At 48.7% G+C, this 21798-nt stretch overlaps 1 protein-coding gene across 1 annotated transcript in view; it reads left to right on the top strand.

Moving 5' to 3' along the window:
• The window catches only part of DNAH2 (dynein axonemal heavy chain 2), a 122990-nt gene that overhangs the window by 46988 nt on the left and 54204 nt on the right, over window positions 1-21798 (top strand). The window contains exons 21-41 of the mRNA XM_033184712.1: window positions 1675-1875; window positions 1961-2117; window positions 3128-3302; window positions 4059-4222; window positions 5592-5753; window positions 5858-5961; window positions 7947-8103; window positions 8253-8335; window positions 8449-8629; window positions 9029-9167; window positions 12438-12655; window positions 12901-13002; window positions 13675-13800; window positions 14450-14560; window positions 15401-15589; window positions 16032-16135; window positions 16232-16421; window positions 17179-17359; window positions 18421-18548; window positions 18894-19046; window positions 19304-19429. Of these exons, the coding sequence (XP_033040603.1) occupies window positions 1675-1875; window positions 1961-2117; window positions 3128-3302; window positions 4059-4222; window positions 5592-5753; window positions 5858-5961; window positions 7947-8103; window positions 8253-8335; window positions 8449-8629; window positions 9029-9167; window positions 12438-12655; window positions 12901-13002; window positions 13675-13800; window positions 14450-14560; window positions 15401-15589; window positions 16032-16135; window positions 16232-16421; window positions 17179-17359; window positions 18421-18548; window positions 18894-19046; window positions 19304-19429 (3151 nt within the window). The remainder of the gene's footprint in view (window positions 1-1674; window positions 1876-1960; window positions 2118-3127; window positions 3303-4058; window positions 4223-5591; window positions 5754-5857; window positions 5962-7946; window positions 8104-8252; window positions 8336-8448; window positions 8630-9028; window positions 9168-12437; window positions 12656-12900; window positions 13003-13674; window positions 13801-14449; window positions 14561-15400; window positions 15590-16031; window positions 16136-16231; window positions 16422-17178; window positions 17360-18420; window positions 18549-18893; window positions 19047-19303; window positions 19430-21798) is intronic.

The raw sequence follows: 21798 nt of genomic DNA, 5'->3' as shown, positions 1-21798 counted from the left end.
GTCTCACTCTGTCACCCAGGCTGGAGTGCAGTGCAACCTCCGCCTCCCAGGTTCAAGCAATTCTCATGCCTCAGCCTCCCGAGTAGCTGGGATTACAGGTATCCACCACCACGCCTGGCTAATTTTTGTATTTTTAGTACAGGCGGGGTTTCACCATGTTGGCCAGGCTGGTCTCAAACTCCTGACCTCAAGTCATCCACCCGCCTCAGCCTTCCTCAGTGCTGGGATTACAGACGTGAGCCACCGTGCCTGGCCTAGAAGAAGATCTTAATTTCTGATCTTAACTCACGTCTTTTTATGGGCCTCTGGTCATTCATTCATTCATTCTGTAAACATTCCATAAACATGCATTGTATGGGCCATGAGGAGTTAAGAAAAAAAGAAAGAAAGAAAAGAAATGAGCAAGTTCTTTCCTCCTGAGGGCTCTAGAGTAGTAAGGAAAATAAAAGTATAGCTGAAAGAGCGGTGGCCGTGGTGTCACGAGAAGACTTGGAATCGCAGCTGTGCCATTTACTAGCTGTGTGACTTTAGGCAGGTTTTCTATATTCTCTGGGCCTCAGTTTTCTGTGAAACAGATATTACACTACCTACCTTGGAACCTTGTGAAATGATTAAAGGTACATGAAAGCACTTTGTAGGCTGCAGCCATGGGCTCATGTACTGTATTATTACACAGCTGCACTGTGGTAAGTACTGTGATGAAGGTATAGAACATGCCAGGGCAGTTCAATGGAAGGAGAGAGGATTTCCAGCTGGGGATTTTAGGGAAGGCTTCCTGGAGGAAGGGACTTTGCGTAGGATTTCAACAGGCAGAGATGGGCAGTGGGGAAGGCATTCCACATGGAGGAAATGGCATGAGCAAAGGCATAAAGATGTGAGTCCATGAGCACGTTCACCCTGCAGAGTAGATCTGCAGTGTAGGCACAGGAAAGGAAGAACGCAAAGGGGCTCCTCAGCAGCCAAGTGGATTCTCCCAACCACCTTGTGAGGTAGGCTCTGTTACTGTCACTGTGTTACAGATGAGGAAACCAAGGCTCACAGTTAAAAAAAACAAACAAAACCTGCTTGAGGTCATAGAACTAGGAAGCAGCATAGGATGAACTCAACCCAGATCTGTGCCACTCTAAAGCTTTTTTTTTTTTTTTTTTGAGATGGAGTCTCACCCTGTCACCCAGGCTGGAGTGCAGTGGCGCCATCTTGGCTCACTGCAGCCTCCGCCTCCTGGGTTCAAGTGATTCTCCTGCCTCAGCCTCCCCAGTAACTGGGATTACAGGCGCCCGCCACCACACCCAGTTAATTTTTGTATTTTTAGTAGAGACAAGGTTTCACCATGTTGGCTAGGCCGGTCTTGAACTCCTGACCTTGTGATTCACCTGCCTCAGCCTCCCAAAGTGCTGGGATTACAGGCGTGAGTCACCGCGCCCTGCCTCACTCTAGAGCTTTGAATGCCAGACTAAGAAGTTTGACAGCTATCTTATAGCCAGTGACTGGGAAAATGACGGTCACAGCTGCATGGCTGGGGCAGATTGGAATGAGGGATGCCTGGGAGTAGAAGAACTCTCTAGAACTGCTGCCCAGATATGGGTAGAAGGAAATGAGACCTGGAGCCCGTGCTGGGACGGGGCATGTCTGTGAAGAAAACGACATTCTAGCTGGGATCTGGGGCTCTTGCAGCTACACAGAAGTTGCTAATAACGTGCAGAAAGAGGAGACCGTCACCAATATCCAGTTTGTGCTGCTGGACTGTTCACACCTCAAGTTCTCCCTGGTGCAGCACTGCAATGAGTGGCAGAACAAGTTCACGACTCTGCTGAGGGAGATGGCTGCTGGGCGTCTCCTGGAGCTGCACACCTACCTGAAGGAGAATGCAGAGAAGTGCGGGCTGGGGTGCCCCGCAGGAAGGGGGCAGGGGCAGGCCCTGGGCCTTCCACTCATTAGAGCTCCCTTTGCCCACCTTCAGAATCAGCCGGCATCCCCAGACGCTGGAGGAACTGGGGGTCAGCTTGCAGCTCATGGATGCCCTGCAGCACGACTTGGCCAACCTGGAGACTCAGATCCCTCCCATACACGAGCAATTTGCTATTCTTGAAAAGTACGAGGTGCCAGTTGAGGACAGTGTGAGTTCCTGCGGTGTTTGGTCTACCTGGGACCCGTATCGGCAGCAGATTTCAGGGGAGGCCCTTGGCTGTCCTCAGGGAGAGTAGAGAAGTGACAGGAGAAGGAGACTCCAGATTTGAAAGCCAAAGCTAGCTCAAACGATACCTTTACTTAGCTTCTGGATTTCTTTTTTCTTTTTTTTCTTTTCTTTTTCTTCCTCCTCTTCTTCATCTCCTTCTCCTTCTCCTTCTTTCTTCTTCTTCTTCTTTTTTTTTTTTTTTTAACAGAGTCTGGCTCTGTCAGCCAGGCTGGAGAGCAGTGGCACGATCTCGGCCTACTGCAACCTCTGCCTCCCAGGCTCAAGTGATTCTCCTACTTCAGCCTCCCAAGGAGCTGGGACCACAGGCACATGCCACCACACCTGACTGATTTTAGTATTTTTGGTAGAGATGGGGTCTTATTTTGTTGCCCAGGATGGTCTTAAACTCCTGAACTCAAGCCATCTGCTGACCTCGGCCTCCCAAAGTGCTGGGATTACAGGTGTGAACCACTGCACCCAGCTGGTTTTACTTATTGCATTTACTTTTTGTTTTTTTTTTTTTTTTTGGTTTTGTCCTCATTCTCAGACAGACAGCTTTGAGACCTTTTTTTTTTTTTTTTTGAGACGGGACCTCCAACCATTGCCCAGCCTGGAGTGCAGAGGTGCAATCATGACTCACTGCAGCCTCAACTTCCTGGGCTCAAGTGAGCCTCCCACCTCAGCCTCCCGAGTAGCTGGCACTACAGGCATCTCAAGTGATCCTCCCACCTTGGCCTCCCAAAGTGCTGGGATCACAGGCGTGAGCCACCACACCCGGCCAGGGTTTCTTTTAGGCCCAGCAACTCACACTTTGACTTTTTTAGGACTTGTCACATGTGCAAAACTCATCCCCAGACTCTGGTCTGGAGGATCAGAAAAGAGTCCTTACAAGCCTTTATGCGAGGGCAGACCTCCTGCTCCTGGTCATCTGCCACTCTCTGACACCCCCAGGTCTTGGAGATGCTGGACAGTCTCAATGGCGAATGGGCTGTCTTCCAACAAGCTCTGCTGGACAGTGAGCAAATGCTGAAGAAATACAAGGAGAAATTCAAGACAGGCCTGATCCACTCGGCAGATGACTTCAAGAAGAAAGCACATACGCTTCTGGAAGATTTCGAATTCAAAGGTCCTCCTTGATACACCTCTCCCGCTTCTTAACCTTTGTTTAGAGACCCCGCCTTCCAAGCCCAGGTCCTGGGAAGGGAAAACTGGGAGGGGAGGAGGAGGGTGGGTGCTGGGGCGGGGAAGAGCCTCCGCTCAGGAGCAAAGGAGGAGGACACTCAGTGGCTCTCGTTTTGGGCACAGGTGCAGCTCATAGCATTTCTACTTTTCTTTTTTCTTTCTGTTTTTTTTTTTTTTTGAAATGGAATCTCTCTCTGTTGCCAGGCTGGAGTGCAGTGACTTGATCTCAGCTCACTGCAACCTCCACCTCCTGGGTTTAAGCGATTCTCCTGCCTCGGCCTCCCGAGTAGCTGGGACTACAGGCACGTGCGCCACCACGCCCGGCTAATTTTTGTATTTTTAGTAGAGACGGGGTTTCACCGTGTTGGCCAGAATAGTCTCGATCTCTTGACCTTGTGATCTGCCTGCCTCAGCCTCCCAAAGTGCTGGAATTACAGGCGTAAGCCACCGCCCCCGGCCCCCATTTCTACTTTTCTTATTCCGACTTCCATATTCCATCTGTTCCTGACTCTCAAGCTGCATTTAGGAGTTTTTGCTAAGATTAGCCGTCATTCTTTCAATGCGTTCCCTCTTGCTCTCCTTCCCTTCCCTCTCTCACGTGAGGAGAGAGGTGAGATTTGCCCACAAAGAGATAGGAGAGCCGTGGCTGTCCTTGCCAGACGGGAGCGGGAAGCTGAGCTTCATCCTGAATCCTCCACAGGCCCTTTCACCAGCAACGTGGGACACATGTCTGCCCTAGACCAGATCGCACAAGTGCGGGCCATGCTGATGGCCATGCGGGAAGAGGAAAACAGTCTCCGAGCCAACCTGGGCATCTTCAAGATCGAGCAGCCACCCTCTAAGGACCTTCAGAACCTGGAGAAGGTGGTGTGCTGAGCGAGGACCCTGTGGTCACTGTCGATAAGGGGCAGGGACAGGATAATGGGTCCTTAGCACCCACAAAGGCAGTGGGATGGGAGAGGCGCTCACGAGGAGCTTTTGTTTCAGTTGAGGTAAAATTCACATAACAAAATTAATTCTTTTTTTTTTTGAGACAGAGTCTTGCTCTCTTGCCCAGGCTGGAGTGTGGTTGCGCAATCTCGGCTCACTGTAACCTCTGTCGCCCGGGTTCAAACGATTCTCATGCCTCAGACTCCCGAGTAGCTGGGATTACAAGCATCCACCACTATGCCTGGCTACTTTTTGTATTTTTAGTATAGAGATGGGGTTTTACCATATTGTCCAGGCTGGTCTTGAGCTCCTGACCTCAGGTGATCCACCTGCCTCAACCTCCCAAAGTGCTGGGATTACAAGTGTGAGCCACGGCGCCCCGCCAACATTAACCATTTTGAAGTGAACAATTAGTGACATTTAGTGATTCACACCACCTCTATCTAATTCCCAAACATTCGTATTACCCTAAAGGAAACTGCCCCTTAGCAGTCACATCCATCCCCCGTCCCCCGCCCCAGTCAGTTATGAGCCTATTTTCCAGGTGTGTGATTCGCCTATTCTGGACACTTCATACAAATGGAACCATATCACACGTGGCCTTTTAAATCTGGCTTCTTTCGCTAAGCATAATGTCTTCAAGGTTCATCCATGGTGTAGCATGGATCAGTACTTTTTTAAATGGCTGAATATTCATATTTGAATATTGTATGAGTTTACCACATTTTGTTTACCATTCACCAGTTGATGGACATTTGGGTTATTTCCACCTTTTAGCTAAAGGGAGTAGTGCTGCCATGAACACGCATGTACTTGTATTTGTCTGAACACCTGTTCCCTATTCTTGTGGGTGTAAGCCTAGGAGTGGAATTGCTAGATCATATGGAAACTCTATGTTTAACTTTTTGAGGAGCTGCCAAGCCATTTTCCACAGCAGCTGCACCGTTTCACATTCCCACTAGCAGTGTACAAGGCTTCCTCTTTCTCCATATCTCCATGCCAACACTTATTTACCTTTTTTTTTTTTTTTGGTTCTAGCCATCCTAGCGGGTGTGAAGTGGTATCTCACTGAGCTTTTGATTTGCATTTCCCTAATGACTCATGACATTGAGGGTCTTTTCCTGTGCTTGTTCCTTGATAAGCTCTTAAGGCGACAGAGTGGAGAAATTTATGTGGACGGAGGAGGCCGCTGTATTATCTAGAGGGAAAGCGTCACAGAGCGAGAGCAGCGAAGGGCCTGGGCGTCCGTCAGGGAGGAGGAGGGCAGGTGCCTCTTCATGCAATGCACCTTTCTGCTCCGTAGGAGCTCGACGCCCTCCAGCAAGTCTGGGAGATCACACGAGACTGGGAGGAGCACTGGAATGAGTGGAAGACTGGCCGGTTCCTGACCCTGCAGACCGAAACCATGGAGACCATGGCCCACGGGCTGTTTCGTCGCCTCACAAGATTAGCCAAAGAGTATAAGGTGGGGAGAAACAGGGCGGGGAGGCGGAAGAGAAGCTAGTGGAGGATCGGGGTCTATTCCCAGGGAGGTCATCGGGTCTTCTGATGCCCCCAACTTTTGCTCAGGACCGAAACTGGGAAATTATTGAAACCACTCGCTCAAAAATAGAGCAGTTCAAGAGGACCATGCCTCTCATCTCAGACCTGCGGAACCCTGCCCTTAGAGAGAGGTGAGGCTGCCCCTCTGCTCCTGGGTGTCCACTCTGCCCCGCTGGCCTGCGCTACCACCTGGTCCCTCCTATTTCCTCTCCACGGTGTTCACAGCCCTCTCTTCCCCTTTGTCCACAAATGTATGTTTTTTTCTCTTTCCTCTTTTTAACAAACATTTAATTTTGATGGACGTATGAAAATTGCATACACTTATGGTGTACAGCATCATGTTTTGAAATATGTACACATTTTGGAATGGCTAAATTGAGCTAATTATCATATGCATTACCTCACATACCTATTTTTTGTAGTGAGAATACTGAAAAGCTACTCAGTGGTTTTCAAGTGTAGAATAGATTGTTATTAACCATTGTTGCCACAATGTACAGGAGATCATCCCTCTTGTCTAACTGAAGTTTTGTGTCCTTTGAGCAACACCTCCCCAACTCTCCACCTACCATCCCCAGTCCCTGATAACCAGCATTCGACTGTGCTTCTGTGAGTTCAACCTGTTCAGACTTCACGTATGACATATGAGTGCGATCATGCGGTGTTTGTCTTTCTTTGCCTGGCTTATTTCGCTTAGCAAAATGTCCTCCAGGTTCTTCCATGTTGTTGCAAGTGACAGGATTTTCTTCTTTCCTGTGACTGAGATATTTCACTGTATATATGCACCACATTTTCGTCCTCTATTCATCGCTTGATGGACACGCAGGGTGATTCCACATCGTGGCTATTGCAAATAGTGCTCAGTGAACACGTGGCACAGACACCAAGCCTGCCACTGTCCTCTGCTTCTTGCACTGTCTCAGGTCATCCAGCCTTGCTGACTCTTGTTCTCTGCCCCCTGCCCTGGGGCCTCCCGCTGTCTGAGAGGGAGTTGTCTATCATGACTAAGCCTTATGTCTTTTTTTTTTCTTTTTCTGGGGGGTAGACAGAGTCTCACTCTGTTGCCCAGGCTGGGGTGCAGTGCTGTGATCTCGGCTCACTATAACCTTCGCCTCGCAGGTTCAAGCAATTCTTGTGCCTCAGCCTCCCGAGTAACTGGGATTACAAGCACCCGCCACCATGCTCGGCTAATTTTTGTATTTTTAGTAGAGATGGAGTTTTGCCATGTTGGCCAAGATGATCTTGAACTCCTGGCCTCAAGTGGTCCGCCCACCTTGGCCTCCCAAAGTGCTTGGATTACAGGCATGAGCCACCCAGCCCAGCCCGCCTTATGTCTTTTGTTATACAAAAGATTTTATTTTGAGGTAGCCAAAAGTATAACTTTCTTTCTGTATGGTTTTTGCCTTTGTGCCTTGTTTACGAAGACCTTTCCTATCCCAAAGTTACAAATACATCCTCTTCATTCTTTCTTCTAATGCTTTGTGTTTCTCAGGTTTAATTCCTTTAATCCATCGGAATTTATCATATGGTAGAGAATGTATCTCGAGCCACTGGGGATAGATTTATAAAAATAAAGTAATTTTTATAAATGGTGTTTTAATAATGATCTATCCATTTAAGAGAAAATAATTTTACTTCTTTGTCTTTCTTCCAGTATAATGTTTTTGGCAATGCCGAAACCATTAAGTGTTATACGGTTGTGTATAAACTAACCACTTTATTTGCTTACATTACTTAACCTCTCTAACCCTCAGTTTTCTCATCTGTAAATGGAATAATAATAATTCCTAATTTATAGAGTAGCCATGAGAATGATATGAGATGTTTCATGTAAGGCCTTTACTCAGTGTAGATCTAGAGTAAACCTGCGGTGATTCGTTGTGTGTTTTGTGAGCGCACCTGCCTCAACTCCCTCTCCAGATAATCCACTCCTGGAGGGTCTTACCTCAATTTTCGTATTCCCCATGGTGCCTAAGATTGCATCTTCGAGCCTGATTAGCAAAATGAGTTGAATCGTGAATTAATAACTACGCAGAATCACAGTGTCCCAGTGGGAGACAGCGTTGGGAATGATGGTAACGCTCCTGACCTCACACCCTCCTGTTCCTGGCTGCAGGCACTGGGACCAGGTCAGGGATGAGATCCAGCGGGAGTTTGATCAGGAATCTGAAAGCTTCACCTTGGAGCAGATTGTGGAGCTTGGGATGGATCAGCATGTGGAGAAAATTGGGGAGATCTCTGCTTCAGCAACTAAAGAGCTGGCTATAGAAGTGGTACGACCCTCCTCTCCCATGCTCCCACACCTCCTGCACCTCCTGGAGCACAGGCTTCCAGCTGTTCATCATCTGATGATGCCTCTCAGCTCCTGTTCCCCTTAGGGAAGAGATACCTGACTGCTGTGTCCCCCAATTTCTCTCCACAGGCTTTACAAAACATTGCCAAGACCTGGGATGTGACTCAGCTCGACATAGTACCCTACAAGGATAAAGGCCATCATCGGCTCAGGTCGGGGGAGCTGGGGCTCTAGGAGAAAGGGGGGCTGTGTGACCCGGGCTGCAGCGTGGCGCCAAGGTTGGGCAGGTGGGGATGGACTATGATTTTGAACCCTTTTGTCCCAGAGGTACAGAAGAAATATTCCAGGCGCTGGAAGATAACCAGGTAGCTCTGTCTACCATGAAGGCATCTCGCTTTGTTAAGGCCTTTGAGAAGGATGTGGATCACTGGGAACGCTGCCTCTCCCTTATTTTGGAGGTTATTGAGATGATTCTCACAGTGCAGCGTCAGTGGATGTACTTAGAGGTCAGGACTCAGCGCCCAAGCTTTTCCTGCTTCCTGCTTTTTCTCCTTCATTTGCTTAAGACCTAGATTTTGCCCTGTTATCAGTCTCATTCTCCTACCTTTAAAGTCACTCTTCATCTAGGACCCAGCTGTCTGATTCTTAGTTACTACCTCTCACCTTAGATTCCCTCCCTAACAAGTTTTTGTTCTTCTTCCTAGATATTTCTTCCATTTTTCTTCTTAGGCCCAAGTACCTGGCCCCCCACCTCCAACTTTCCTTGTAGAATTTGGGCATCTTGGCCTTTGACTTCTGGCACTCTGTATCTTCTACTCAACTGTCACCCACGATCTGGGAACGGGGAGCAGAGGGTGGAGAGTGCATACAAAGTGGCCTCTCACCCCAATTTTTGGCCCCCTCAGAATATCTTCCTAGGAGAAGACATCCGCAAGCAGCTGCCCAATGAATCGGCCTTATTTGACCAGGTCAACAGCAACTGGAAAGCCATCATGGACAGGATGAACAAGGACAACAATGCTCTCCGGAGCACCCATTACCCAGGTCAGAGTTCCAGGGCTCCTGCCCTGACACAGCTTTGGCAGGCACTCTGCTTGGTCATGGTTGCATGTTTCATTGATTAAAAAGACTGATGCCCCCAGCTCTCCTAACATGTCCCATCTCCATCACCTCTTCTAAGCATTAGATCACAATTCCATAAATTAAACTCAACAAGTATTTGCGTGGAGTATAATAATGTAGTGGTTAAGAGCATGGGATATGGAATCAGTCAGATGAGTTTATTTATTTATTAAAAAAATTTTTTTTTGAGACGGAGGTTTGTGCGTCGCCCAGGCTGGAGTGCAGTGGTGTGATCTGGGCTTACTGCACTCTCCACCTCCCGGGTTCAAACAATTCTCCTGCTTCAGCCTCCCAAGTAGCTGGAGAATACAAGCATGTGCCACCACCTCTGGCTAATTTTTTTTGTTTTTAGTAGAGCTGGGCTTTCACCAAGTTGGCCAGGCTGGTCTCGAACTCCTGACCTCAGGTGATCCACCTCCCTCAACCTCCTAAAGTGCTGGGATTACAGGTGTGAGCCACTGAGTCCAGCCTACATTGACTTTAGTTTAGCAGATTAACTAGGCTTCAGCCGTGGGATGAGGTAGGGTATGGGGAAGAAAGGGATGAACACATGGTAAGATGAACACATAGTGAGGGCTGGTTGACTGGGGGAGACTTGGGTAGAGAATCAGGGAGTCAGGTTTGACAACGGGCATCTAGAATGGGCATCCTGTGGCGAAGAATTCTGGCGGGGGTACAGAGGACCTCTTCATTTTACCTAGGGCTAGTCTTAGCAGTGCTTCATTTTTCCAAGAGCCTTCAGTATACACATCAATACAAATAATTTTAATTATTCTGATCAAAGGTAAACATGAAAAGTTATGATATGCAAAGTTGAATGACAACGACTGATACTATTTGAAATAATTGACCGAGTTATATTTTGGAACAATTTATAAGCAAAGCCAAAAAAACAATGATCCCTTTGTTGAACGCACAGAATAAATCCATCTTGTCCATGGCTACTGAGTCTGCCTGTGATCTCTGGGGGGGTCACTCAGGTTTGCACTCAGAGGACCCAACAGCCTGTAGACCCTGTGCTTGAAGGCATGAGGGTTACCTCTGAGTTCACACTCACTAGTGTCCCTCCTTTTTTTCAGAAAGCTAGAAACTGGGAAGACAAGGGGAAAATCAATCAAGACCTGAGGTATGGGGCTGTAGGCTGGGAGGAAAGTAATATTATTGAGAAGCTACCGATGTGAATACATTTCAATTAGTACTCACATTGGTTTTTTTGTTTGTTTGTTTTTTGAGATGGAGTTTCGCTCTTGTTGCCCAGGCTGAAGTGCAATGGCGCGATCTCAGCTCACCACAACCTCCACCTCCCAGTTCAAGCAATTCTCCTGCCTCAGCCTCCCAAGTAGCTGGGATTATAGGCGTGTGCCACCACACCCAGCTACGTTTGTATTTTTTTAGTAGAGACAGGGTTTCACCATTTTGGTCAGGCTGGTCTTGCTCTCTGACCTTAAGGGATCCACCCACCTCGGCCTCCCAGACTGCTGGGATTACAGGCGTGAACCACCATGGCTGGCCTCACGTTGATTTTTGAGATGGATTTTATTGCCATTTTATACACAAAGAGGTGAAAACTCGATGAGGTGAATTGACATGCCAGTAAGTGAAAGAACCACTGTTTGATTGGGAGTCTTCTGCTGCCTGTTCTGGCACTCTTTTTGCTGTGACATGAGGGACACTGGCAACCCCAGTCCTTGTCGATTTCTTTCACTGTGTGCACATGACATATATCTAAAGTGCTTGCTAGATTGTGTACATGGAGGGAAATCTCTACTTTTCAGAAGCTCTTGGGTGGGCCAGTGGATCCCTAAGTTCTTCCCCCAGCCCTTCTTTTCTTTTTTTGCCTATGGGAAATGAAGGAAGATGGACCCCCAAGTTCTTTGGTGGGTGTGTTATACAGTGTCCCCCGCTACTCACTGGGGATATGTTCCAAGACCCCCCAGTAGATGCCTGACACCTCAGATAGTCCTGAACCCAATTGCCATCAATCAGAACATGTTTCTGTTTGTGTCTGCCTCCCATACATTCAATGCCCTTTCCATCTTAACTAAGCACTTGTTATGCGCCGAGGCTGTAACTTTTGCAGTTTGAGGTGTGACAGCAAAACTATCATGAATTTCTTTTTCCTTTGTCACAGTTTCGCAGATAGAAGATTCAGATTCTTTTTTTTTTTTGAGACGGTGTCTTGCTCTGTCGCCTAGGTTGGAGTACGGTGGTGCGATCTCAGCTCACTGCAACTTCCACCTTCTGGGTTTAAGCGATTCTCCTGCCTCAGCCTCCCGAGTAGCATGGCTTACAGGCACCTGCCACCACGCCCAGCTAATTTTTGTATTTTTAGTAGAGGTGGGATTTCACCATGGTGGCCAGGCTGGTCTTGAACTCCTGACCTCGAGTGATCCGCCCACCTCGGCCTCCCAAAGTATTGGGATGACAGGCGTCAGCCACTGCACACAGCCAGAAGATTCATGCTTACTGTAGATCTTAGCAACCTCAGTTGAGAACTTTCACCTTTTCACTTAAAGGAAGGAAGCTCTTTATGGAAGCACTTTACGGCTTCTCTTTGGCGTATCTGAATTGGCAGCATCACTACTCTTGCACTTCTGCTTACATTATTAAGTGAAATAAGAGTCACTTGAACACAGGCACTACTGTGATGTCACAACAGTCGCTTTGATAACCGAGAGGGCTACTAAATGACTCACGGGCAGGGAACCTCTTCAGCGTGGAGACGCTGGACAGGGGGATCGTTCACATCCTGGGGGACAGAGCAGGATGGTGAGAGACTGCACCACACTACTCAGAACAGTGTGCAATTAAAACCTAGGGATTGTTTATTTCTGGAATTTTCCATTGAATATTTTCGGACCACAGTTGTCTGCAGGTAGTTGCAACCATGGAAAGTGAAACTGTGGATAAGGGGAAGTTACTGTATTAATGAAGTCATATATGATGTATCATTAATGTATAAATAGTAACATGTACAATAGTGCATAATGAAGAGTGAGTCATTCATTAATGGAGAGAATGGGAGGAGCATGATAGAGGGTCTGGGGATACTTCTCTGCGTCCAGAAACCCTCATGGCAGTCTGTGCCCCACTGCTCAAGAGCTGGCAAAGAACACAGAGTTGGGGCATCCAGATCCCCCCAGGGCAGTGGAAAGAAGGCCATCAAATGGCATTCATCGCGCTTCTTCCCAGGCCTCCTGGACACATTGACAGAAATGAACACAATCCTGGAAGATATTCAGAAGTCTCTGGATATGTATTTAGAGACCAAGCGACATATTTTCCCCCGCTTCTACTTCTTGTCCAATGATGACCTACTGGAGATTTTGGGCCAGTCCCGAAACCCAGAGGCTGTGCAGCCGCACCTCAAAAAATGCTTTGACAACATCAAGTTGCTGAGAATCCAGAAGGTCGGTAGAAGTGGCCACAATGAGATGGTGGGTGGGTATGAAAGGCTTTGGAAGGGACCCTGCCCTCTCAACAGGAGGGCCATGTTAATTAATGATTCTCGATTCTCAAGGGATAGAATTTCTTCCAATTGGTAATATTGAGAGGAGAGGAGAGGAGCAGTAATTACCCTCAAAAGGCCCCAGTACTTCTAGGCGGATACCAAGTGTGGGCCGGCCAGGCTCTGAGTAGCTTCTGTTTTCTGCAGGTTGGAGGGTCCAGCAGCAAATGGGAAGCTGTGGGAATGTTCTCGGGCGACGGCGAGTACATTGATTTCCTCCACTCAGTACTTTTAGAAGGGCCTGTGGAGGTGAGTTGTGGTGAGAGTCTGAGGACCTAGCTGATTCTTCTTCCTACAGACAGTTCACCTGGGCCGGGCACAGTGGCTCACACCTGTAATCCCAGCACTCTGGGAGGCCGAGGCAGGTGGATCCCCTAGGTCGGGAGTTCCAGACCAGCCTGACCAACATGGAGAAACCCCGTCCTCTACTAAAAGTACAAAATTAGCCGGGAGTGGTGGCGCATGCCTGTAATCCCAGCTATTCAGGAGGCTGAGGCAGGAGAATCGCTTGAACCTGGGAGGCGGAGGTTGCATTGAGCTGAGATCGCGCCATTGCACTCCAGCCTGGGCAATCAGAGTGAAACTCCATCTCAAAAAAAAAAAAAAAGAAAAAAAAAAAGAAAATTCACCTGGCTCCATGAGGAGAGAAGATCTCTGTAAATGGCCAATAGTCACTCTTTCCCCTCCCACCTGCCATTCCTGACAATGATCATCTCTGCTCTGAACTGAAATTTCCTTCTGAAAGTCAGACCATCTGCCTCAGAGCCTCCATTTCTCTCAGGGACCCAAGCCAGCCGTTGCCCATTCCTGCTTTTCTCTGGGTACAAAGCCCTGGAGTGCCCCTTCCTAAGTGCCTTCCCTGTGGAGGACCTTGGCCGTGCCCCTGAGGCTGAGCTACCCTATTCTCCCACCTCCCCCCAGTCCTGGCTTGGCGATGTGGAACGGACCATGAGGGTGACCCTGCGGGACCTTCTCCGGAACTGCCGCCTGGCCCTCAAGAAGTTCCTCAACAAGAGGGACAAATGGGTGAAGGAGTGGGCTGGCCAGGTGAGTTGGGGTCAACAGAAATGAGGGAACAAGGGGCCAGGCATGGTGGCTCACACCTGTAATCCCAGGACTTTGGAAGGCCGAGGCGGGCAGATCACTTGAGGTCAGGAGTTCAAGACCAGCCTGGCCAACATGGTGAAACTCTGTCTCTACTAAAAATACAAAAAATTATCTGGTGTGGTGGTGCGCACCTGTAATCCCAGTTTCTCAGGAGGCTGAGGCAGGAAAATAGCTTGAACCCAGGAGGTGAAGGTTGCAATGAGCCAAGACCGAGCCACTGTACTCCAACCTGGGTGACAAAGTAAGACTCCATCTAAAAAAATTTAAAAAAAAAGAAAGAAAGAAATGAAGAAATGAGGGAACAAGAAGATGGAGTTAAAAAGATGGAGTTAAAAGGAGGTGGCCAGTGGAAAGACAGAATCTCGAGTCTCACACAATGTGGTTTCTTACCCCCCTTTCTGGGCTGTGGCTCTGGTACACTCCAAGCTGGACCCTTAGCTCCTGACCTGAGGCCCATGTCCCATCCTTCAGAGCAGATTGGGTGCAGTTGGGAGAGGCACACGGTTCTTGAAATAGCTGGGACTTGGGAGCTGGGCTGTATGGGTGGCCAAGGATAGGGCTTTGGGACATGGCTTCTGCACATCCTCAGATGGTGATCACTGCCAGTCAGATCCAGTGGACGGCTGATGTCACCAAGTGCCTGCTGACAGCGAAGGAGCGGGGAGACAAGAAAATCCTCAAGGTCATGAAGAAGAAGCAGGTGGGAGGCCGAGCGCAGTGGCTGATGCTTGTAATCCCAGCACTTTGGGAGGCAGAGGTGGGAGGAGCCCACTTGTTTGAGCCCAGGAGTTCCAGACCAGCCTGGGCAATATGGTGAAACCCCTTCTTTACCAAAAAATACAAAAATTAGCTGGTGGCACACACAGGAGGTTGAGGCTACAGTGAGCTGAGATCGTACCACTGCACTCCAGCCTGGGCAACAGAGCAAGACTCTGTCTCAAAAAAAAAGGGCTGGGCACGGTGGCTCACGCCTGTAATCCCAGCACTTTGGGAGGCCGAGGCAGGCGGATCACGAGGTCAGGAGATTGAGACCATCCTGGCTAACACGGTGAAACGCCGTCTCTATTAAAAATACAAAAAATTAGCCAGGCATGGTGGCGGGCGCCTGTAGTCCCAGCTACTCGGGAGGCTGAGGCAGGAGAATGGCGTGAACCCGGGAGGCGGAGCTTGCAGGGAGCTGAGATCGCGCCACTGCACTCCAGCCTGGGCGACAGAGTGAGACTCTGTCTCAAAAAAAAAAAAAAAAAGAAAAGAAAAGAAAAAAGCAGGTGGGTGCTCTGCAAGTATGGGTTAGGTCTGGGGCTAGAATTGCAGGGAGGAAGCAGTGAGAATTAGAGGTGAGCTGGTGGAAAAGGGCCAGAGTGAAGGTGCTTTATGATGGAAGTCCAGTGGGGGCAGTCCGCGGTGGAGCAGAATTACCAGGAGTTCCAGCAGGTGGGGTCAGCACCGGGTTGGAAGTGGTGCTGGGTGGGAGTGAGGGGTGATTGGGCTTTGGCGACATTGCTCTGTCTGCTCTCTTCCCTGCTGCCTCATGCCACAGGTGTCAATCCTGAATAAGTATTCAGAAGCTATCAGGGGGAACTTGACCAAGATCATGCGGCTTAAAATTGTGGCTCTGGTGACGATAGAAATTCATGCCCGGGATGTGTTGGAGAAGCTTTACAAGAGTGGCCTCATGGATGTCAATTCCTTTGACTGGCTCAGCCAACTTCGGTTCTACTGGGAGAAGGTGCCAGATGGGCCAACTCCCCACTCTCTTACCGTAAAATGGATCCTAATGCTTTTATTGCATCCATGTTCTGTAAATGCAAGGATATCCTAAGCCAACCCTTAGTCCTGTCCCAGTACCCTAATCCGGTTCTTCCTCCCATCTCCTCCCCACAATCAGGAGTGGCAAGCAGTTGTCCCAGTCAGGGCTCACTATGAATGTCACTTGAAGAGGACTCAGAAACACTCCAGGCAGCTGCTGCGTTGGATTGGGGTGGACGTGCAATATGAAACCCATTTTCCATCTTGCCCATAAACCACTCCCCTTTTCAACTCTAAAAGGGAACCCCCGATCCCTTCACTGCAGCCTCCCTGGCAACTCTGAGCCCCACTCTCAGTCATTGTCCCAGCTCTAACTCTCCTTCCAAACCCACCTCTCTCTTTTTCTGCCCTGTTTTCCCCAGGATCTTGATGACTGTATGATCCGCCAGACCAACACGCAATTTCAGTATAGTTATGAGTACTTGGGTAACTCGGGCCGGCTTGTCATCACCCCCTTGACGGACAGGTCTGCCGTATGGGATGAATGAGGTGGCTGGGGTGGGGGCAGCAGAAGCTGAGAGGCGTCCGGGAGTCTGACTCCGCTTCTGTCCTCAATTCTCAGGTGTTACATGACACTGACCACGGCATTGCACCTGCACCGAGGGGGCTCCCCAAAAGGCCCCGCAGGCACAGGCAAGACCGAGACCGTCAAGGACCTGGGCAAGGCCCTGGGCATATATGTCATTGTGGTCAACTGCTCTGAGGGCCTGGACTACAAGTCCATGGGCCGAATGTACTCAGGTCTGGCTCAGGTCAGTATCCTGCCACCCTGTGCCAGAAGCCCCTTAAATACCTTTTCGTTCCAGAAAATAAACTGAAACCCAAATCTGGTTCAGTGCTTTGTAACTTCATGACATTGCATCATGGGTAATTCTTTTTTTGTTTTGGAGTGTAGTGGTGTGATCTCGGCTTACTGCAACCTTCGCCTCCCAGGTTCAAGCAATTCTCCTGCCTCAGCCTCCTGAGTAGCTGGGATTACAGGCGCATGCCACCAAACCTGGCTAATTTTTGTATTTTTAGTGGAGACAGGGTTTCACCATCTTGGCCAGGCTGGTCTCAGAGTCCTGACCTCAGGTGATCCACCTGTCTCAACCTCCCAAAGTGCTGGGATTACAGGCGTGAGCCACCGCGCCCAGCCACAACTAGGAAAGTCCCTTCCCCTTCCTGAGCTTCATGTAGCTTATTTGCAAAAATCAGAAGATTATAAAGGATTAAAGGATTAAAGAAAATAATGCGTGTTAACTGGAGCAGAATAGACAGTGCACACAAGTTCCCTACCCCAGTCTCTTTCCAACCCACACCTTTTCTACCATCACCCCAGACTGGCCTCATCTGATGGAAAGTTCTGGCCAGAAGCTACAACAGTGTACTCTAGTGCCCTTCTCCCTGCACTCTATTCTGGAGGCCGCCTCACCTAGTGAAACATTTTAAGGAAGGGTGTGTTAATCATGCTTTCTAGCCTTTGGGGCACCTCTCTTGCTCCCAGTGACTCTGCCTTGCACCCCACAGACTGGAGCCTGGGGTTGCTTTGATGAGTTTAACCGCATCAACATCGAGGTGCTGTCAGTGGTGGCCCAGCAGATCCTGTCCATCCTATCTGCCCTGGCTGCCGGCCTCACCCGTTTCCATTTTGACGGCTTTGAAATAAATCTGGTGTGGTCCTGTGGGATCTTCATTACCATGAATCCTGGTAGGTGGCAGGGAGTGGATGGGGTTTCTGGGGTGGGAAGAACTGGGTATTCAGGGGAAATAACTGCATCCTCCTCTTCCCCCTTCCATGCGAATGTATATAGCTAAATGAAGTCTGGTTAAAAATAGCAAAGTGGAGAGAAGGATAAACACACAACTTTCTGGGAGAAGGGGAAGCAATCTTACTGTTTTCCCTAAAGGATTAATAAACCTTTTTTTTTTTTTTTGAGACGGAGTCTTGCTCTTTCACCCAGGCTGGAGCTGGAGTGCAGTGGCATGATCTCGGCTCACTGCAAGCTCTGCCTCCCGGGTTCACACCATTCTCCTGCCGTAGCCTCCCGGGTAGCTGGGACTACAGGCACCTGCCACTGTGCCCGGCTAAATTTTTGTGTGTGTGTTTTTTTTTTTGTTTTTTTTTTTTTTTTTTTTTTTTTTTTTAGTAGAGACAGGGTTTCACCATGTTAGCCAGGATGGTCTCGATCTCCTGACCTCGTGATCTGCCCACCTTGGCCTCCCAAAGTGCTGGGATTACAGGCTTGAGCCACCGCGCCCGGCCTGGACCTCATCTTTTAAGATACTTAGCTATCTTCTCCCATTAGGCTAGCTCCCAGAGTTCTGGTCTCTCTGCCATCTCTTTTGCAGCAGGCCCTAGGGTGTCTCCTTACTGTTCCCTAGAAACAACTCTGGGGGAAGGGCCTAGTACAGCACAGGGATAGGAAGGGGTTTAGGAACTGAACGAATAAGAGGAAAAGCTGTGATTTCTATTAGGACTGATGTGAGCTATACACAGAACCTGGAGAGATGGGAAATTGACAGATCTGTGATTTGAGTTTGAAATAGGACCACGCAGAAAGTAAGGAAAGGACCACAGAGAAGAGAGAAGACCAAAGTGGACTGGGAAGGGCTGGGGCTGAGATGAGAAAGGATGTGATCTTGGAGTTAGGGAGAAAGTTAGGGATGGAGTTAAGGTGGAAGAAAATGAGATTGATTGGAAAGTGGGTTTGGAGAAGCAAATCAAGATAAGGAAATATATGATTCCAAGTAAGCGGCATTGTTTTCCAGGCTATGCTGGCCGCACAGAGCTTCCTGAAAATCTTAAATCCATGTTCCGCCCAATTGCCATGGTGGTGCCTGACTCCACCCTCATTGCAGAAATCATTCTCTTTGGAGAGGGCTTTGGCAACTGCAAGGTACTCCAATAACCCCTTTTCTCCAGTGATTTTAATTCCCTTTCATAATTATTCCCTGGACAGAGGAGCTCCCCAAGGACCTCACTATCAGCTTATCCTCTAAGGAACTTAGACTATTGTCCATAGGATGTAGGGGGAGAAAACTTTAGGGGAGGGAAGTTTCTCCTCTGTAATATCACTGATGAACGATGGCATGATTCACACGATTTCATCAGAAGAGTCCGTAGAGTACCTCCTAGCTGCTTCATGTCCTGGGACCTGGCTTCCTGTCTCTGACTGTCCCGAGATGAAGCAGAGGGATTTGTGGGGAGATGGACTGTTTCTTCCTCTGTTTTGTTTCCCCAGATTCTGGCCAAGAAGGTGTACACACTCTACTCACTGGCTGTGCAGCAGCTCTCCAGACAGGACCACTATGACTTTGGCCTGCGTGCCCTCACCTCCCTTCTGCGCTATGCTGGCAAGAAGCGCCGCCTACAGCCGGATCTGACTGATGAAGAGGTAGAGCAAGGACACAGACTTTGGACCTGACTTCCACTGTCACTGGCCCTATGTCACTTCCCTCAAGTCTTTCAGACCCTTTCTTTCCCCAGATTGGTGGGGACCTTCCCACCTGGTCCCATCCCCGTGTTGCCCTCTACTTTGCTAATGGCTAACTGGTGTCTCCATTGTTCTTGGCACCTGCCCTGAAGCCCTTTGGAGGTGAAGGGCCTAGGCCCTGGCTCCTCAAGCCTGAGTCTCTGTCTTTTCCCATTCAGGTTCTGCTGCTCTCAATGAGAGATATGAACATCGCCAAGCTCACTTCAGTTGATGCACCTCTGTTCAATGCCATCGTGCAAGATCTGTTTCCCAACATTGAGCTGCCTGTCATTGACTATGGCAAGGTATTTGTTCCTTAATACTCTCCCTGATTGGGTGCTATGGCTCGTGCTTGTAATCCCAGCACTTTGGGAGGCTGAGGTGGGCAGATTGCTTGAGTCCAGGAGTTTGAGACCAGCCTGGGCAACATGGTGAAACCCCGTATCTACAAAATATACACAACTTAGCCAGGCATGGTGGTGCGCATGCTTGTAGTCTCAGCTAGTCGGGAGGCTGAGGTAAGAGGATTGCTTGAGCCCAGGAGGTTGAGGCTATAATGAGCTGAGACTGTGCCTCTGCACTCCAGCCTGAGTGACAGAGCAAGACCCTGTCTCAAAAAAACAAAACAGAAACAAAAAAAAGTGCACTCTCCTGACCACATATGTGAATAGGCATCTGGGAACAGAAAACTTGGCTTCCGGGCCTTGTTCTGCCATCTGCTAGCTATGACTCTGAGCAAGTCAGCTGACCTCTCTTTGGACTTCCTTATCTATAAAGCAATAGACTATTCAAACATTCTGCTCTCTGATCACGACTCCCTCTCCCGCTGACCTGCTCAAATGTACCTGCTCAAGTGCATCCACGCAACAACGCTCTGACTTCATCGAAACCTCTAGTCCGTTGCCTTTGCACTTTCTCTGTGCCCATCAGTCCTCCATGCCTCTACTTCTCACCTCAGCAGGGAGTTTTGAGGAGAGGTTGCTAGAAGCCACTTGGTGTCAGAGAGCAGCGGAATGGAAGGAGGAGTTTTAGAAAGCATGAGAACTTTCTTATCTGGCAGTGTGGTAGTCTAGATACCCTGAATGATCCTTTCAATAGAAACTACTAAAATGATGGATAAAAATATAATAATGACATCCTTTTTAATGCATTGCTAAGCTGGCAAGAAAGAAAGAATTCCAGGAGTTAAGGAGGGTGGGGAGTAAAAGCAGGAACCCTGGGAGACAGGTGAGTACAAAAGCTGGCCTTCTCCCTGAAAACTGTTGTTGATCTCAAGGCAGTGGGAATAGGAGATGAAACAGCCCAAGTCTGAAGATAGAACAGAAAACGCGGCCGGGCGCGGTGGCTCAAGCCTGTAATCCCAGCACTTTGGGAGGCCGAGACGGGCGGATCACGAGGTCTGGAGTTCGAGATCATCCTGGCTAACACGGTGAAACCCCGTCTCTACTAAAAAATACAAAAAGCTAGCCGGGCGAGGTGGCGGGCGCCTGTAGTCCCAGCTACTCGGGAGGCTGAGGCAGGAGAATGGCGTAAACTGGAGAGGCGGAGCTTGCAGTGAGCTGAGATCCGGCCACTGCACTCCAACCTGGGTGACAGAGCGAGACTCCGCCTCAAAAAAAAAAAAAAAAAAAAAAAAAAAAAAAAAAAAAGAACAGAAAACGCAGTGCTGCGTAAACCCCAGTCCACAAGGGGCAACACCCCCAGTAGATGGAAAAAGAGAAGCCTGCGATTTAGAAGGGTATATACAGGAAAGAAACTTGCTTGTTTTGATCTCTGATGATGGAAGAAAAAGACCAAATTTCCTTTGAGATTTCCTAACCACACACCAGCTCTCACATGGTTTCCAGTCATCGTTTCTCCTACTGTGTAATCAGAAAAGAAATCTCAAGCTTAGGTTTTAATATTAAGTAGTTCTAGGTTGTTAGTGCCCCCAGGTGACAGGAAGAAGCAAAAGCAAATTATTTCTGGAGGAATGAAGTTTCAACTCACACTTCAAAGAATTGCCACAGGTAAAAGTCCAAGAAAATGAGCAACTCATGGTCAAAAATCACAAAACACACAAGGAAACAAGAAACCATGAATGGGAGCCAGAACAACAACAGACAGTGGAATCAGATCCATGAAAACTTACTTCAGATATTGAAACTGATAGGGGCGAGGTACGGTACTTCATGCCTGTCATCTCAACACTTTGGAGACTGAGACAAGAGGATCACTTTAGGCCAGGAGTTCAAGACCAGCCTGGGCAACATAGCAAGACCTTCATCTCTTAAAAAAAAAAAAAAAAAAAAAGCCAGGCATGGTGGTGTGCTCCTTAGTCACAATTACTCCTTTCTCCAAAAGCTACTAGAAAATGTGCTCTACTTAAATACAGGAGCTGTGAAAGGGATGACGGGGAACAAAAGATTCAGTGCAAGGGGGAGGCTACAGTAATCCTTGGGGTGTTGGTGAATGGAGGTCACGGGATGATGGTGGTGCACTGGGCAAAGAGAGAAGCCAATCCAGATTGGAGCAAACCTGAAGGCTTCAGGAGGACTTTTTTTTTTTTTTTTTTTTTTGAGATGGAGTTTCACTCTTGTTGCTCAGGCTGGAGTGCAACGGCACAATCTTGGCTCACTGCAACCTCCGCGCTCTGGGTTCAAGCGATTCTCCTGCCTCAGGAGTAGCTGGGATT

Source organism: Trachypithecus francoisi, unplaced genomic scaffold (assembly GCF_009764315.1).
Source record: "Trachypithecus francoisi isolate TF-2019V2 unplaced genomic scaffold, Tfra_2.0 Lachesis_group20, whole genome shotgun sequence".
NCBI classification, from domain to species: Eukaryota; Metazoa; Chordata; class Mammalia; order Primates; family Cercopithecidae; genus Trachypithecus; species Trachypithecus francoisi.
The sequence above is the reverse complement of the archived record's forward strand: the minus strand, read 5'-3'. Positions and strand labels throughout refer to the sequence as shown.